At 27.5% G+C, this 18413-nt stretch overlaps 1 protein-coding gene across 1 annotated transcript in view; it reads left to right on the forward strand.

Annotated features, from left to right (window-relative positions):
- Positions 1–17226, forward strand: part of LOC111633686 (integral membrane protein GPR155-like) — a 26394-nt gene extending 9168 nt beyond the window's left edge. Inside the window, exons 3-12 of the mRNA XM_023378298.1 lie at positions 6955–7244; positions 11687–11994; positions 12141–12262; positions 12337–12496; positions 12574–12729; positions 14726–14931; positions 15016–15121; positions 15204–15432; positions 16232–16457; positions 16534–17226. Coding sequence (XP_023234066.1) covers positions 6955–7244; positions 11687–11994; positions 12141–12262; positions 12337–12496; positions 12574–12729; positions 14726–14931; positions 15016–15121; positions 15204–15432; positions 16232–16457; positions 16534–16744 — 2014 coding nt within the window. The 3' untranslated portion in view covers positions 16745–17226. The remainder of the gene's footprint in view (positions 1–6954; positions 7245–11686; positions 11995–12140; positions 12263–12336; positions 12497–12573; positions 12730–14725; positions 14932–15015; positions 15122–15203; positions 15433–16231; positions 16458–16533) is intronic.
- The last annotated feature ends 1187 nt before the right edge of the window (positions 17227–18413 follow it).

Below are 18413 nucleotides of genomic sequence, written 5' to 3' on the forward strand. Positions count from 1 at the left end.
TTTTGATTATTTTTTATAATTTAAAAAATGATTAGCAAAATAATAATAATTTAAATTATTTAAATAAAGCCATTTTAAGGTAAAATAAAATTTATATTTTTTACAAATGTTAAAAGTAATTTGAAAAACATTTTATGAATTTTAATTTATATTCATAAATAATTTTAAAAATTTCGTTACGAAATTTACATATTTTTTGAAAATCGAAACGTTTTACAAAATTCTATCACTAGGGAATTTTTAGCGCTTTATACATAAAAAAAATCAGTTCAAATATAAATGTAATTGTCATCTATGTTAGTTTATTGAGTATATTTTCTTTTTATTAACTCAACACATTAACTGAGTTTTAAATTACCGTTACAACTGTACACGATCATTCATTCTAGACAATGATTAATCGTTGTTGTTGCTCTTTATAACTTTTTGTATACGGGCCATAACCGAATAACTCTTTAATTTGAAGAACGATGTGCATTCGAATGGTGGCATAATCCATTACACTCAACTTACAAGAACTTGTATTCAGCAGAAGTCTTGAAAATCATTTCGGAATGACATGATATTTGTAGTTTTATTCTCGTAATTTTCTTACTTTCGTAAAAAAAACATAACATTAATATGTACTGTTAGCTTAAAACTTATGTTATATTAATAAAATAATTAAAGAATTACATAATAAGATCATTTTAATACTAGGTATGTTTTTTCACTCACCTATTGAACTCAATAGATGATTCGAAGCTAACTACTTGCAACATATATAAATTAATAAATTAACATAAAAATATTATAATTAATTACTTTAAAAACTTGAAAAGATGCTCATCTTAATATTTTTAATGAATATTAAGCAGGAAAACTTGTAATGTTGAAGGTTTACAACATTACAAGTGAAAAGGACATAGTGAATTCATAGGTAATGACTGATCTACTTTATGAAGTCATCGACTTCATCCAGGTTTAATTGTGTTGATTTTTTTGGAGATTAGTTTAAAAAACATCCAAAATCTGACATTTTCCTCCTACAACGAGGTTCTTTGTAAAACTTTTCAGAAATTTGTAAAGGGTTGGAAATAATGAAATTACAATTTTAATAATATATAATATGAAAATATTTATTATAAAGTATGAAGAGGATTTCAACAAATGAATAGAAAGTTTTTATTTAAATTTCCGTTAAGTTTATAATTAACAAAATTATAATTTAATTTTATAAAACGCAATTAAACATTGTAAAATAGCAACGTTTTTCAGAATTGGGTACAAATTACACAAAATTTTAACTAGAGCATAAAAGAAAGTGACATTGGCCATAGGATCATTGATATGAAAAAAATAAAATAAAGTACTTGAATGAATTTTCTTCACACAATTTAAATTATTGTTTCTAAAATTAAGCATGAAATCTGAATACAGTACTTATGTTTCTGTTAACAATCAGTTATGGAATATATGTTTTTCTGTTTACATACAAGGCTGCCCAAAAGGTAACGGGCCAGATGGGGGCCATATACAAAATTAAATTATATATTAACGCAAAGGAATTAAATGAAAAAAAAATTGTATGAGGGCCCTTACTTTCCCGGGGGCCAGATCAATTTGCTTTTTTGCCTCCTTCTGGGCGTTCTTGTGTACACATACAAAATAAATCACATTTGTGGATAGTAATAGGGAATTCCGTGATGGATTTTATATATTTAATAGATCATAAAATTTACATTTAATTATGAATGGTAACTTATATTAAAAATGTTTAAGAAAATTAAATAAATAAGTGAATTTTACTTTAATTATTTAATTACTATTGTTAAAAAGAGAACATTTTTTGAATTTCAATAAACACGTCATACTTTAAAAATGAGTATATTATAATTGATACGACTTTCAAACTTTTGACCTATGATATGAGAACAAGTTATAATTTATTCATATTCTCTTTAAATTAAAATTTTCTTACGATTCAAAATATACACGCTTATATGTTATGTCTGACATATTTTGAAATAAAAATTTATTTCTTATAACACATAACTGTCCCATGACAGTATGATGAGTGTTATATATTTAAAAACATCTTATAGAATTCAAATACCCATTTAAAAAAAAAAAAACATTATAGTGATGTTTTATGCATTAAAGTCCTTAATTTTCTAGAATATAAATCACAAGTTTAGCAAGACTTGGTTGTGGAGATTCGAACTCAAGTCTTTCGCAAATATATGAATTATTTTAATTACTCTAAAAGAATATAAAATTAGCTATGCAGAATCTTGGCCCGCTTATAAAGCTGGGATTAGAACCCGAGTCTTTCTACAAAAAAGCTCGAGTTCGACCCCTTTTTTAAATAGAGAAAATGAGATTTATAAGTTGAATTTTACACTTACATTTATTAAAGGATTGATATAATGACGTTATCTTGTAAAAAATATACTGTTAAAAATATTATTTTAAACTTATATATTTTAATTTTATCATATTTTAAATAACAAATTTTAAAAATTNGTTACCTTTTATTAAAATTAATTATGTAAATTGTATCCTATATAGAATCATTTGCCTTGTTTTGGAGGATAAGTTTATTTTTTCCCATTAGAACTTTCTGGTTGCATTATTCTAAAAAGAATACAGTCATTCGTATACAGATACGTTTTTTTCTGTTGATTGGTCCACGAATATTCTTGTTCAGAGGTTTATTACCTTTTATTTTTCCATGATTCCTTTGGCAATTAACAAAAACTTATAGATTCTGTCTCAAAATAACGTTTTTAAATGACTAAAATAAAATACATAGGATTACAAAGGAAATCAATGATAATGAAACATAGTTATCAAAATATTGTATTAAAAATATATTAAATTTGTTATATGGTAACAATGTATATACACGTGCTTCTTCACTAAAACAGTATGTAACAATAGTTAACATTTATTGAAAATACAGATATAATTTTTGTGATATAAGTTTTCGCGTCCCTTGAAATCTATTGAGGAAATCTATTGAGACCCAATTCAAGACCCAAGGGTTCCATGAACCCCAGGTTAAGAATTCTTCAAGTTAAGAAGACCCAAGAAGGTGGTAAAGACATATGTCACCTCTGAAGAACTTATTCAGAGGTGACATATGTAATATAATTCAAATATGTTCTAAACCTGAAGATGGCCCGTGAATCAGGTTGAAAACATTTGTTTGAAATAAATTATATTTCTCGGCAAGAATAAGGTGTTAGTTATATGTATGACGCATATCATTTAAAAATAAATTTATTTTATGATGGCAGAGTTTTCAGACGTTCAAGTATAAACATAACTATTATAAGTATTATATCATATATATTTAGTATGTTTTAATTAATTAAAATATTGATTTACTCTTAACAAACACATTCATATAGTTACCCTGTAGCTCATTTAGTATAATAAAATGCCTGAGTTTAGATAAAGTTCTTATTAAGAATACAATAAACAAGTACTATACATTAATATTAATATTTAGTTTGTTTTCTAAACAAATCAAATTCGATATAGATGAAAATGTAGAATATCTGAGTAAATAGGGCATGCATTAATTTAGTAATTCATGTTTATCAACAGAAAAATAATGTTAAATTGAAATTTGTATTTCTAGAATAATCACAAATTTTTATACAGTAATTTTCATTCTTTAATACATTATGTACATACTTGTTATATTTCTATGTGTGTATATAAGAAAAATGTATAATGCGTGACTAATGATATAATTCTATAAGATCATTACATTCGATTATTTAATTATTTTAGAAAATAAAGTAGTAAAATCAAAAACGAATAGCATAAAACACCAAAAGCATTAACCAGAAATCATCAATGAGAAGAAATTATATTAAATATGATTAATTAAAAGTAATTAAATACGTGAATGATATATGGTAATTTAAATGAGAGAGGTAACTATTTTTAGAATAGATTATCTTCAGTTTTTATATCTGTGATACTTTTATATTATGCCTATAATATAATGCTTTTATTGATGGCTTCTATGATGGCTCTATTTCACGATATAACTAATTATCAATTTATTTATACCGTGTTTTCTTCTCATCCACAATTAATTAATTTATCTTGTAGGCGATGGCTTAGTGTTCTTTCATTCTTATATGAATTAAACGAATTTAATTTGGATTTTATGTTTTATATCCTAGATTTCAGCTACTCGTATTTAATTAAAATCATTTTCTTATAGAAGCGTATTCAGATAGAAGCAGAGAGAACAATTTGTTCTTTAACTGAATATATACAGTATATACGAAGTATACACATCTTGTTAGGTTTATCAATGAAATAATACTATACAAATTTATTCCTGATGCCCTTCTAAAGATAACACCTGAATGATTATTTTTTGAAATACCTCATCATTAGTTATATTTCACACAATGTATTATAAAATATTAATTCTTTATTTTACAATATCTAAGATTCGCTTTAGAGCAAAGAAAGTATTTCCTTCATCGCATTTTTGTCACTTTTAAAGTATCAGAGTCTTCAACTCTCCATGATCAAAATCGAAATTAATGTTCCTACAGTAGCATCATCAATTTCAAGTTTTTCTATAGTACAAATTTTTTTAAAATCCAACTCTAGACTCTTGTAGTATACATTTTCAACATCGTATCATAACACAATTACTGCAGATCTTTCAAAAATAGCCATCTTTTAACGCTTCTCAATTCAACTTTTCTAACAATCCGTTCTCGCTTTTCTTTACGGTTAATTTACTTTATCAATTCTAATTTTATCGAATTTATTTTCTTATTTTTAAAATTATTAAACCTTATTATTTATCATATCGTGACTTTTTAAAAAATATTTTTCCTTTTTTTATCTACAACATCGTGATGTTATTCTTTTATTTTTCCTGTTGCACGCAAAACTTTTGAAACATTCTTTCACTATATTTAAAAAAATAGAATTCTTTATTCTTATTACTTTAAAAACTTGTTCCATTGTAGATTTAATTATAATAAAAATATTTATAGACGAAATTTTCAAAAGATATTATCAAGAAAAATGTATTTATGTTTTTTATTCAATGGTTCAATAAAGATTCAAAAAATTTATCGTGAAATCATTTCTTGGAAATTTGATAAATAATGAAATTGAATTTTAATAAAAAACCAAGAAATTTTTTTCCAAGATTTTTGTACATATTTACTACAATTTAGTTATAATATAAGATTTTTATATAAATTTTTATATAATTGAATGGTATTTTAAAGTTTTCTCTGGATCAAAACTTTCAAGTATAGAGCGGTAGCAGTTCTTTCTTTAAATAGTTTTACCAGATAAAAATTATGAAAGAAGGACAGATTTTTCTAAAAATGAGGACACTGTGGATGTATTTAGAGGAAGAATAGACCTACTTTTTAAAAGACTTTTGGACTTAAACTCCTGGACACCCATAAGGTAACCCTATTTTTATATGATATTTCAGGAAAAAATTATTTATTTCATATTTTAAAACAATTTTATGTTATAAACTCTTCAGTAAATGTAAAACATAACATATTCTAATATATTTGACAAGTTTTTTTAATATAAAAATTCTATAAAAATGCAGAAAGAATGGTTATTGATATACAAGATAGTATAATATGTGTATGAGTATGAGTATAAATTTTTTAATTATTGTTTTATACACAGTTTTATTATTTTATATCAAAAGAGAGATTTATCATTGAAACCATCTTTGTTTAAAAAATTCAAAATTTATTTAATTACGAATAATACTTTTTAAATCACATGAAACAATTTTAATGTAATCCATCATAGAAAAATACAATTTTAAACTTTTAAATCTTGATAAAATCCTTTTTTTATTTTCATTGTTCTATACTTTAATATACGTTATAACTGATAAGAAAATATGCAAATTATTTCTTGTAATTTTAGTTATGAGCGACGCGTGTTTAACTCGTTTCACCTTTCGTCAATGTTTTTCTCAATTAATTCTATAAAATAAATATTATTTCCAACAAATATTATTTAAACTAAATTTTTGACATCATTTACAATATTATTCATTAATATTTCATCAAAATATTCAATTTCTTTTTATTTTAATTCGTTTTAGAATTATCACAGCATTAAAGAAGTGTCATATCTATATTAAATTTTTATGCTTTTTTTTAATAAATAATACATATATATATACGGTACATTTATATGAATTTTTTAAGCTTAAATCCGTTAACATCTTAATAAAACAAAAATATGGTTCATAAACAAAAATATTTAGTACTTTCCCCAAACGTGAGAACTAAAATTCCCTGAGTCATTCTATATCAAGATATAACAGTATCACGATTTACTTACTCCACCCTTTGTCAAGATTCTCTTCACCTTGACCACTGAAACAACTTAACATATTAAAAGCATATTTTCAAGTCATTCTCGTTCATTGATCATCATCAACTTCTAGGAAGTAATGAGGTTGGCAGAATTATTTATTCAGCTGCATATAAAAATGTCTTATCATCTTCTTAGAACTTTCTCATTTGTAACAAACTACAAATATATCCATTCATTTTATTTCTAGAATTGTCAATCTGCATCAATTCCTGTCTTAGTAATTAGTAACTGGAACCTTATATCACAAAGTTATTCATAAATCATAAATATTCAGTAAAACTAAATTATTATAAACTTTATAAATTTTAATGCATAATCTAAGATAAAATAACAATAATTTTNTATGATTTATGTTAATAATTTCTTTAATTGATTATTTATTGTCAGTTTTGTGAATTTTGTATTTGTGTATTTATATTCTGTAACAATTCATTATAATCACGGTGGTTTTTATTGTTGTATATTGATCTCTGTAATTCTTTTTTATAAGTTTGTATTCCCCGCATCATGGGTGAAACCAGTATGCTAAAATAAAAAAAACTTTAAAATTGATATTTCTAGGTATATTGCTGGAAAGCTTCATATGATCGTTGGATCCGAAATTAAAGGACTCAGCAGATTTGCTTCAGAGTTTTCGCTTCCAGCATTGATATTTTTGAATTTAATTACCATAGATTTAATTCACGCCAATTGGTCATTTGTAATTGGAGTTTTGATAGGAAAACTTGCAATTTTCTTCCTAGTTGCTATAGTGACTCTCATCGTAAGAAAACCATTTAATTTAGCCATATGTGGACTATATGCAATATTCTGTACTCAAGGAAACGATTTCGGTTTAGCTTATCCCATAAGTAAGTATTTTTGATTATTTATTACTAGTATCAAAATTTTAAGGAATGGTTATGTTCATATTTATCTTATATAAATTACTTTAAAACATTCAGAAAATAATGTAAAACTATGATATAATTAAAGAAAACGTTACGAAATTAATAAAAAATTACAAAATTCGTAACAGATTCGCGTAGATTAGTAGATTAATATTATAAATAAGATATTATGGATTCAAATTTTTAAGGAACTTTTTACAATTACATATGAAATTTTCGTATAACTTCAAATTTATTATGCTCGTCTCGTTGTCTTACTAAGTTTCATACTGTATCGATTGTAGACTGACGTATAGTTTAGTACAATATCTTAACAAAAGAAACAATAGCCAATGTATTTCGACCTAAAAAGTCCGTTGTGCACCCCACAAAACTTTGATTTCTTTGAAAAAAAGATAAACTCTTAAAGAAAAATGGCAGACATCTGGATTTATCTCAAAAAAGATAAATCCAGAAGAACGAATGTGTCAGAACACATTTATAAATAAGATGCAGAGGAACCTTCTCAGTAGAGTCACAGATTTATACCATAAAAAATGAATGAAGTGTTTGGATATTACATAGGATCAAACTTAATTCTCTTCTACATGCTTTGATTCTTGCCACTTAGTTGTACAGTCTACAATCTGTTTTAATTTTTTGGGGGGCTGCAATTTGAAAAAATTGTAAACCTATAAATTATCACTGTCGTAAGTCTGTTTGTCTATCTTTCCGTAATCTCGAAAACGGTGTTAGATAGGTGAAAGATGAGAACAGATATGGAAACCTTAGGGGCAGGAGGCCCCGATTAACTATACTATGAATGCTCAATACAAACCAGAAGTCATGTTATTTCAATTGAAAATTTTTCCCTTGAAAGGTGTTAGATAGATGACCGAAACGAGTCTATTGTTAAAGGAAAAGAATGATGTACAGGGGCAAGCTACTATTAATTGAGATGGAGAGCAAAAATTGCAGCCCGTCGTTGTGACGATTAAAGTGACAATTGTATATGACTATACATTTCAGAATAAAGTAGAATCCCAATTATTTGAGGCAATATGACCCAACGGCAACTTCGGATAACCGAAAACTCGAATAATACGGACGGCCACAATCATTTGGGATTAAAAATTATAAATATAAGAGATTTATATGGCATATCACTTTTAAGCTTTTTCTATACTTTAGTGAATTAAATCATATATAAGAACAACAATTTTTACATCATTAATTCAGCTAATATATATGATATTTTAAGAATAAAATATGTATTATTGTAGTCACATTTTCATGTCTCATATTGAAGTTAAATGATAAAAGATAACAGAAGCAAAACATTCTGTAATACACGTTATCGTTTTAAACTCTCTTTTATGAATTGCAGTATAAGAAAAATAATGAAAAAATCCAAAGCGTCCCCTTCTTTCAATGGGCCTGCTGACAAGCAACATCAAGAATTTCTTGATTGGTGGTCTATCCCTATATGTAGGAATAGACCACCACCTCCTTCACTATCTCGCCGTCCCCACTGTGAAACGAGTTCCGACCGATAATGGGTATGGAAAAAAGGCTTTTTTAGTGATCTTAATTCAAAAGGAATCAAATGTGAAAAAAATAATTCTTACGTGTTAAGAGAATGTCATAGATTTAATACAGTATGAAATAATTTCGAGTTTTTTAGTGATTTTTGAAGCTGTAACACTATCGTTAAGTTACAACATTATTCACAAAAGGGATTCATCTTGGTCAAGGACAAAATTAAATTTTCCTAAATTTGATAAATCACAAGCCTATAACGTGAATTTCTAACATGATGATCGTGATAAAAACCCAGTTGTTTCTACCGCAAACAAACAGGGTTATTGAAAGCATTTATTTACAAGAATCGTCAAAGATTGTTGTAAATTTCGAAACATTTTCTTCTCCACATCAGGAATTTTATTAAAGACTTACTCATGCGAAGTTGATTGATGCAGAGATTGCATGCAATGTAGCCACACTGTGTTCAAATAATAAAATTTGGCAATATTCCACATACTTTATTTCGTTATATACCGGTATGCTATTGTATTAATATTTGACTACATACATATTTTCCAGACGAGGTGAGATTATAAGGAAAAGTTAGAGGAAAACACATCCAAAGTAATCATGATCGGAACATCATTAATTTTTGAAGAACGTGTCTAGAAGAATTACGTAAATCTAACGGAAGATAATATCGATATGAGTCTCTGAAACGATATGTTTTTCGATAAAGATATTATTTAAAAATTAGGAAAATAGTAATAGAATATCGATGTAACAAGAGGATCTGACAAGAATCTGTATATGACAACATTAGTCCAACATCATAACATTTTTAAAAATAGCTATTGTAAGTTAGGCTACTTCCGAAATCCAACCTTCTATCAATAGATCAGGCCTCTTCTAGATGTTTCATCTTTCAATCTGTTTATCACGGATAACTTTTAACATGGACTGCTAAATTGATTCAAGTTGAAAATATTGTCAATAACAATTCAAAGTATTGAATGAAGTAGAAAATAGCATTGAAAAAGTTTACATAGAATTACGATAAACAAATCAAGAGAACTTCCATCATAAGATAATTAAAAATATAATTCTATACTTGTTTTGGCGAAAGATGAATCTGACGTCATTCTTCCAACTAACATGTTTGTTGATGACTTAGAACATTAAATTAAAGTCGTAAACGTCATTTCCGTTGTCATAATTGTTGTTAGGATGCCAAAGAATCCCATTTTTTGCTTTAAAAAAGAACGATTAGTCTTTTGAATGTACTGCGAAAAACTACGTTTCAGTTCTAGAACATTTTCTGGCGACTGCATTTAAGAACAGAGAAGGATTCGAACAGAATTTGAGAAAATTTTTGTAAAGAATGGTTTTGGTGACTTCTCCTTCCAGAATGGAGTGTTGTTAATGACTTTTAGGCATAATAGATTTAAAATAAGCATGCGCTTATTGTTTTTTAATACAAATAATTGTATAAATATTTACAAAGAATATGCTGGTGTAATTAATCGATAATCGTAATTCGAATAAAAACATAACAGATAATAACGTTTGAATTTACAGCACGAATTTAGTTTAAAACACGGTTGATTGAGTTAAAAGTCTCCAGAAAAATACATAGGTCATATTCATGGATCAGACGTGACGTGACCTCTCATTCTTACTATTGGTTATCGCTTGCCATGTGCTCTCTACATCATACTCTCTACCATAACACTCTCTACATCAACTATAATTATCCAAACTCTAATCATCAGTGACAACAATCTAAAAAATTAACTCTTATATCTCTGAATTAAGGAATGGCAGAACATTTCCAAAAATATTATCCAATTACAATGTATCTATATGTACAGTACAAGAGTCTGGTCTACTCGCTTATTAGACCGAAACTAATCACACAACATTGACTGTGTTATTTATAGAGGATAAAATTTTCTTCTGACATTTTCAATTCTGTTAATCAGGAGTTAATTAAGCACAAGAGAAATGAACCTCTTGTAAATGAAAGGATTTTTGGAATAATCAATTTTCCAGATATTGGCATTGAAAAACTCTAGCTCATACCAAATTATAAGGATGAATTATTTTAAGAGTAAAAAATAGCTTATGATAAGAGTATGGACAAATATTGTTATATGAGATCTTATTTCCCTTACAAGAATTCTTATTTATGTTTTAAATCTTGCTCCTTGTAGAAATTGTATTTTCTTACAGAAAGCAATGACAGAAAGTCTGAAGAAAAGTCAAAGATCGTTTTTCTTTTTGGCGTGACTTTAATTATTTATTTGTAGAATCTTTTTTCATTTTAATGGATTTTTTTCAGAATCTTTAAACTTCAAAAAAAGCCCTTCTAGACTGGTCAAAGGATTTAAATCGTCATGTGACTTTATAAACCTGTTTTTGAGAGAAAACAAGAGTACTAAATAGCAAGCAGTTAAGTAAGCAAACCGATTGCATATCTCGTTTCATATGAAATAAACTATGCTATTGGTCTGCTTACTTGGCTGCTTGTCACTTAGAAGCACCCCAAAATAATAGCGTTTCATGTTCTGTTTTTGTCTATTTTTTTTTATAACATCCTATTTAAATATCAAACAAATTTAAATAAGTTTTTATTTAATTTTATAATTTATTTACATAAATTCTTTATTCCAAGCAGGAAAAATTTAAATTTAAACAGGTTCGTTGATTACGTAAATTTTGAAAAATTTTTCTCGACCAATCAAATTCGAATATGATGTTAAAGTGAAAATGTAATTAACTTAATAAATTCAATGACTTATATTATACATAAATATTTAAAATATGTAGATTTTAATTAAATATTTTAAAATTTTCTATTTTTATCATACAAATCTTATTATTTCTTTTTTATTTTTCAGTAACGTCCTTATACGGATCAAAATATCCATACTATCCAGGATACATGTATCTAATAGCACCGATATCGCTTATAATCTTAAATCCTATAGGATTTTTAATGATGGAAATTGAAAAATTCCGTTCTACTAATTCGAATAAAGATTTATTTATTAATAGAAGACAAATTATATTTAAATTTACCAAAATGATTTTCTCAATAATTTGGGAAGTGTTAACTAATCCAAATGTTTTCATGACATTATTAGGAGTCCTTGGTAATATATTTTTAAGAGGACAATTCCCCGATGTAATCATTCGAATACTAGAGGTAAGAATTTTCTAATATCTTAAGAAATATCTTACAAATAAAGGATTCATATAGATTTAAATTTGTAAAATTAAAAAGTATAATTTACCAAGAAATGATTTATTTTTTTTAAATATATTTTTGATAATTAAATATTTTTATTGCAGGTCTTGAGTATGGCTTTCGAAGCAACTGTATTATTTTTATTAGGCTTTAGTATATTAGGAACAGGAAGTAGTCTTGCTGGTGCTGGACTTTTGGTTCCTGGGATATTGTTAGCTGTAAAAATGTAAGTTTTATTCCATTAATGTGAATCTACACGAAGCAATTTCAATATTTTAATCTAACTGAATTATATTTTAGGCTAGCTTCACCTCTTATTATTCGTGCAACTGTACAACTTTTATGTGCAACATACCCAGATGTCGAAGATTTAGCAAATTATGGGTTTTTATATGGAATGGTTCCAACTGGACCCATTGTATTGCTTTTTGCTAATCAATACAGCCTACCTACAGAAGTGGTGAGTGTTCTTTCACTTACTTCTCTTGATAACTTATAATTTTAATTAAATAACCATGAAAATTTTTATATTTTAAGCTCTCCGCGACGATGGTAGTTTGCACTTTTCTTACTGCACCACTTATGTTCGTTTTAGCAAAGATGGTCACCATGCATGTGAGTGGTGTAGCCGAATACGCCATGCAAATGAGCAATACTCTTCTGGTCCTGGGAATATTGGGATTATTGGCATCAGTACGTAATTTTAGCAAATATTTTCGTAAAATAATTAAAAGTTAATAAGAATAAATGTTAAGACATTACATAAATTAATATAACATTTGCAAAAGTATATGTTATTCATTTTTATATATGTACAGTATATCTATATTTAGATTTACTTCAACTTTTATATTTAAAAAAATTGTTTCTTGCAACAAAAAACATTGAAAATAATACAATTAAACGCTCTACATGCAAATCGCAATTTCAGTTATGGAAAAGTAAATAAATAGCATCCGCTGACTAATTTATTACTATATCACTTGATATAAAGGATTTTATTAGATGTAATCAGAGCATTAAATCTAAATAAAAATAAAATTAGCAAACGCAATATTGATATTCATATATACAATTAAAGATTTAAAATTTTATATAAATAATTATAACTAATATGGATACATAAATAGATGAACTGCTGTTACTTTCCCGGAGGACCGAGAGAAATGAATTAGACTTATTACTCAGATCCTAGATTTTTTTCAATAAGGACATATTTTTAACTTCTGATGAAGTATCAAATATCGTGAGACCTATGAAAATAGTAAGAGCTCACAAATAGAGTCCATCCTTCTCCAAAAACCTGATGATGATCGATACTTCACCAGGAACTAAGAGGAGTACATTGGATCATCTCTCGTATCCTGGGCTTAAAGAGAAAGGAACCCATTTCTCAGTCAGCTAGTGAAGTGGGAGTCGCATATTTTTAGTGAGACCACTAAAAACATTCAACTCTCGTCGAAAGTCATAAAAATATATGAATGAAATCAATACTTCTATATCATGTTTTTTTCTGTAAAGATTAAATTTATATTCCTCTTTATCTGAGGTTCAGGTTAAATGCTCCCATTCTCCTCTATTTTCCAAATTTCTCTTCCCACTTCACATAATAAAATCCAGCAACGAGTTGCGTAACTTTCCTAACAAAAACATTTAAAATAAAAAAAAAACTTTCTATTTTAATAATTATTATAAAATTACAAAAAGCTTAATTGTGAAAGTGGAGATGAGTTTTATAAAAGAAAAAAAAAATGTAAATACTAATAACGAATAATATCAAGTACNTATGTTTAATTCTTTTAAAATATAAATACAAATAAGCAAAACATCTTTTTTCCATTTGCCTTCTTTTAAGAATGTAAAAACTTTTACATTACGGAATTGTTAGTCCTATGCATAACTTACAAGCTGAAGAACCAATTCAGGTTGGAGGTCAGAGGGTAGAGTCTAGTAACTACCCTTTGATCTATTTAATGTGTGTATATCCGTATTATTGCAAACTGCTGCTGACAAAAACGACAGAGTCCAGAAAGCATACAATTCTGCTGACAACAAGAAGGTGAAAATCATGAAGAAAAACAAATGCTACAGGAGTGTGGGATTACAGCGAGTTTATTTGAAAATATAAGGAATTAACACAATGATGGTGGGGCCATTATAAGAGAATGAAACGAAAACTGTTGAAGAGAATATACATGTGGGATTGAGATAGGAAACGCAATGGGGAATGGCCAAGAACGTCTTGGTTTGTACATGTGGATAAATATCTAAAGTAATGAAACGTGTTGAGTCAGAAAGAGAATGTGAGAAAGTGTGTTGAAACAGGTGTGAATGTGTGCTGAAGCAAATGACAGGAAGGTGTGGAGAAACTTGCTGAATAAATAGTTTGTAACATTGCAGTTTCCTATTACTTACTACTAACTTTTTTGGATCATGAGCATGAGGATACTTAATGTATGTATGCAAAGCACGAAAATTATTGCGGTTTAATGCACTTTTATAAACTGCTAATTTCCATATTTATCAGAATGTCATATAACCAGAAATTAAAACACCGTTGCACACATCGTCATAATTTATTCTTAGATGAGATAAAACAATTTCCTTAACCGATGAGAATAAACTGCAAATTTTCCAAACGGTACAATTATAGAAAATGCCCAAAAACTTAATTTTTTAAATTTTTTAGATACTTATGAGTATTGGGTTATTGGTATGGTACGGCGTAGCTAAAAGCAATACATCTTTAGCATATATACACATTGCTCTCATCACTGGAGGACATTTAGCAGCAAGATCTTGGACTGCTATTTTAGCAGCAGCAATTGTCCTTTTCGCTAAATTTCCTAACTGTTTCGATAAAATTCTTCGATATTGTCTTTCTCTCGGTTTTGGGTACGAACAATTTCCTTAAAATCAGTAAATTTACTTTATAAGTTATCAATAATATTTAAAAAATTGCATGTTTTGTGTTTATAGAATCCCCATTGTTATAATGATTGTTCTGATCATTATAACTGGTTTAAGAGGTCATCTTGTAGAAGATAAAGAGGATATTCCTGTATTTCTCTATGGTAATGATGAGGTAAATGACTCAAAATTATTTAAATTATTAATGAAATAATGAAATTTAATTATTTGAAATGAATGTATCGAAAATATTTTAGGCTATCGCGTCGTCCGTAGTGTTAAGCTTGAGTTTCGTTATAACTCTTTCGTCTTTGGTGTTATATTACCGACAAAATCCGAGACAAAACGTCGAAGAAATTCCAGAAATTTGTATCGAAGATAATTCTTCTAATGAAAATGTAACAGATAAGACATTAATTGAATGCACTCAAGTTGCTGTTTACAAACTAAGAAAATCTTCAACAATTAGTGTAGCACCACATTCCTGTAAATTATCTACTATATTTTTTTTTATATAAATAATTATAACTAATATGGATACATAAATAGATGAACTGCTGTTACTTTCCCGGAGGACCGAGAGAAATGAATTAGACTTATTACTCAGATCCTAGATTTTTTTCAATAAGGACATATTTTTAACTTCTGATGAAGTATCAAATATCGTGAGACCTATGAAAATAGTAAGAGCTCACAAATAGAGTCCATCCTTCTCCAAAAACCTGATGATGATCGATACTTCACCAGGAACTAAGAGGAGTACATTGGATCATCTCTCGTATCCTGGGCTTAAAGAGAAAGGAACCCATTTCTCAGTCAGCTAGTGAAGTGGGAGTCGCATATTTTTAGTGAGACCACTAAAAACATTCAACTCTCGTCGAAAGTCATAAAAATATATGAATGAAATCAATACTTCTATATCATGTTTTTTTCTGTAAAGATTAAATTTATATTCCTCTTTATCTGAGGTTCAGGTTAAATGCTCCCATTCTCCTCTATTTTCCAAATTTCTCTTCCCACTTCACATAATAAAATCCAGCAACGAGTTGCGTAACTTTCCTAACAAAAACATTTAAAATAAAAAAAAAACTTTCTATTTTAATAATTATTATAAAATTACAAAAAGCTTAATTGTGAAAGTGGAGATGAGTTTTATAAAAGAAAAAAAAAATGTAAATACTAATAACGAATAATATTAAGTACAGTACGACCCCACTCGAGATATAACACACGATCACCCTCTATCTCCTCACCCCCTCAGCCTTTAACCACCAAAATGTAATAGCATCAATGCTTCTAATACACANTTTATTTTTTAATTTATATTGGAATATTACATTGGGGTATTTTAATATGACTTTAATAATTTGCAGTTTAAGAAAATTGTTTTGCGGCAGAACTCTTGTATTAAAACCAATGGAAGATCTGAATTATGAAACCAAGCGTATATGTCAGCAATTTTTAACATATCATTACGAAAATTGCAATAAAGAACTTTGCAGGAACTTAATGTAAGTAAATAGAAATTCGAAGAAATAATTAAAATAGTCACGAATCCTTCTAAGTAGTTTTCTTTGAAAAAAATAGATTGAAACAAAAGAACTACGAAAATTGTTTTCGTGGAAAAGAACTTATTGATTGGTTATTGGAAGCGGGATTAGCGGGAAGTCGTTACGAAGCACTTCAATATGGCCGCCACCTTCTGGATGGACGAGTCATTTGTCATATCGATCTTAAAAAGCATTTACATGATGGATCACAGCTTTATAGATTTGTGACTCAACCAGATGTTCCTTGAAAATTGAGATGAATCGTGATTTATGAAGATCAGAATGAAGAATGCTACGAAGAAACTGGGCATTCTGTTCTTGCAATAGATTATATCATTTTGTGAGTTATATAACGAGCACCACCGATTACTGAAACTTGTGTATTTAAAGATTGTCTTGATTCCTTATAAAGAAAAAGTGCCAAACTAAAAATTTCTTTATTCAATAACGCCCAAAAATGTAAGAAAAGTTAAATTTTCTTTTGTAAATAAACTGTATTTCTGTTACGTTTTAAAAGTTTAAAGCATTTCTGTAATATATAAACGTTTATATCCATCTAACATGTCAAAAATACAATTAGAAAGTCAGCTATGTATATAAAATTTAACGTATGATGGAAAATATTGAATATAAAATGTAAAAAGTTTCTTTGTATCGACTTATTTCAGAATTTGAATTCTTCAATTGGGTATTGTATATAGTATGTTTACAAAATATCATTATCATTATAGAAAGTCATCAGTTTAATGTTTTAATAAAATTAGTTTCATTTAAAACAGTTTTATTTTAATTTAAACAAAAGAAAAAATTGTTTAAACTTTTACTTATAGAAAATAACAGCTGAAAATTGCGAGAGTTTTGTTAGTTACATGAAGTTGAACATCATTTTAAACCTTTCCTGTAAATTCCGTATGCGGATTACAAAATCCTAAATTAGAGTTGGTCTTATGATCTGCATTAAAAATCCTTAGAAAATTCTAAGCAATAATAGTTATTGTGACAGGTGTAGTGTTATTATGAATTAATTGAAAGAATAAGTGAGAAAAATTTGAATTGATTTTGAAGGAAAACTCAAAACCTCTAAAGAAAATTTATGATAGTAATGGCATGCTTTAAATAGGAATGCTTCAGACAATGGCTAATTTGTAGGAGTCATACTTTTCATTAAACAATAAGATTCCTAAATATTAAGGTTCGACATTAGGATCCTCTTAAGTGAGAAAATAATCATGTTACTATACAATCAATCAAATGTTTCGTATCTGAAATTGAAGAATTATCCAATGTGGACACAGAAAACAATTTTTGAGTGTTTTAGATCTTAAAGTTTACTTTCTTCGCTGTTATTTATAACGGAGGAAAAGTATGGCGATCGGTCAAAAAATGACCCCCCTCCCGAAGATTTTTACATTTTTGGGCTTAGGATACATTGAAACATCGAGAAATAATAATAATAAAAAAATATTGGGAGATAATTCCTGTATGTATGGATGTTAGTGTGTGTGTGTGTTGCATGATTTTCTTCACCCTCCTCTTTGTTTAATTAATAACTTCTGTGCTTTTTGTCAAAAATTTCTGAAATTTTGCATGAAGGTTTGTTTTTGTTTATTAGGGAGATTGATGCTAATAAATTTTGGTGAGTAAAGGTCGAGGGGTAGGGGAGATAAAGGGGATCGTGTGTATCGCCAGTAGGGTCGGACTTAATGACGATTTTACTCGTTATTAGCATTTCCAATTTTTTATAAAACCCACCCCTATTATCAAAATTAAGCTTTTTGTTATTTTATAATAATTAAAAATATCGTATTNACGATTTTACTCGTTATTAGCATTTCCAATTTTTTATAAAACCCACCCCTATTATCAAAATTAAGCTTTTTGTTATTTTATAATAATTAAAAATAAAATATTTTATTT

This window comes from Centruroides sculpturatus, unplaced genomic scaffold, assembly GCF_000671375.1.
Source record: "Centruroides sculpturatus isolate CEXI.00-Female unplaced genomic scaffold, Cexi_2.0 scaffold871, whole genome shotgun sequence".
NCBI classification, from domain to species: Eukaryota; Metazoa; Arthropoda; class Arachnida; order Scorpiones; family Buthidae; genus Centruroides; species Centruroides sculpturatus.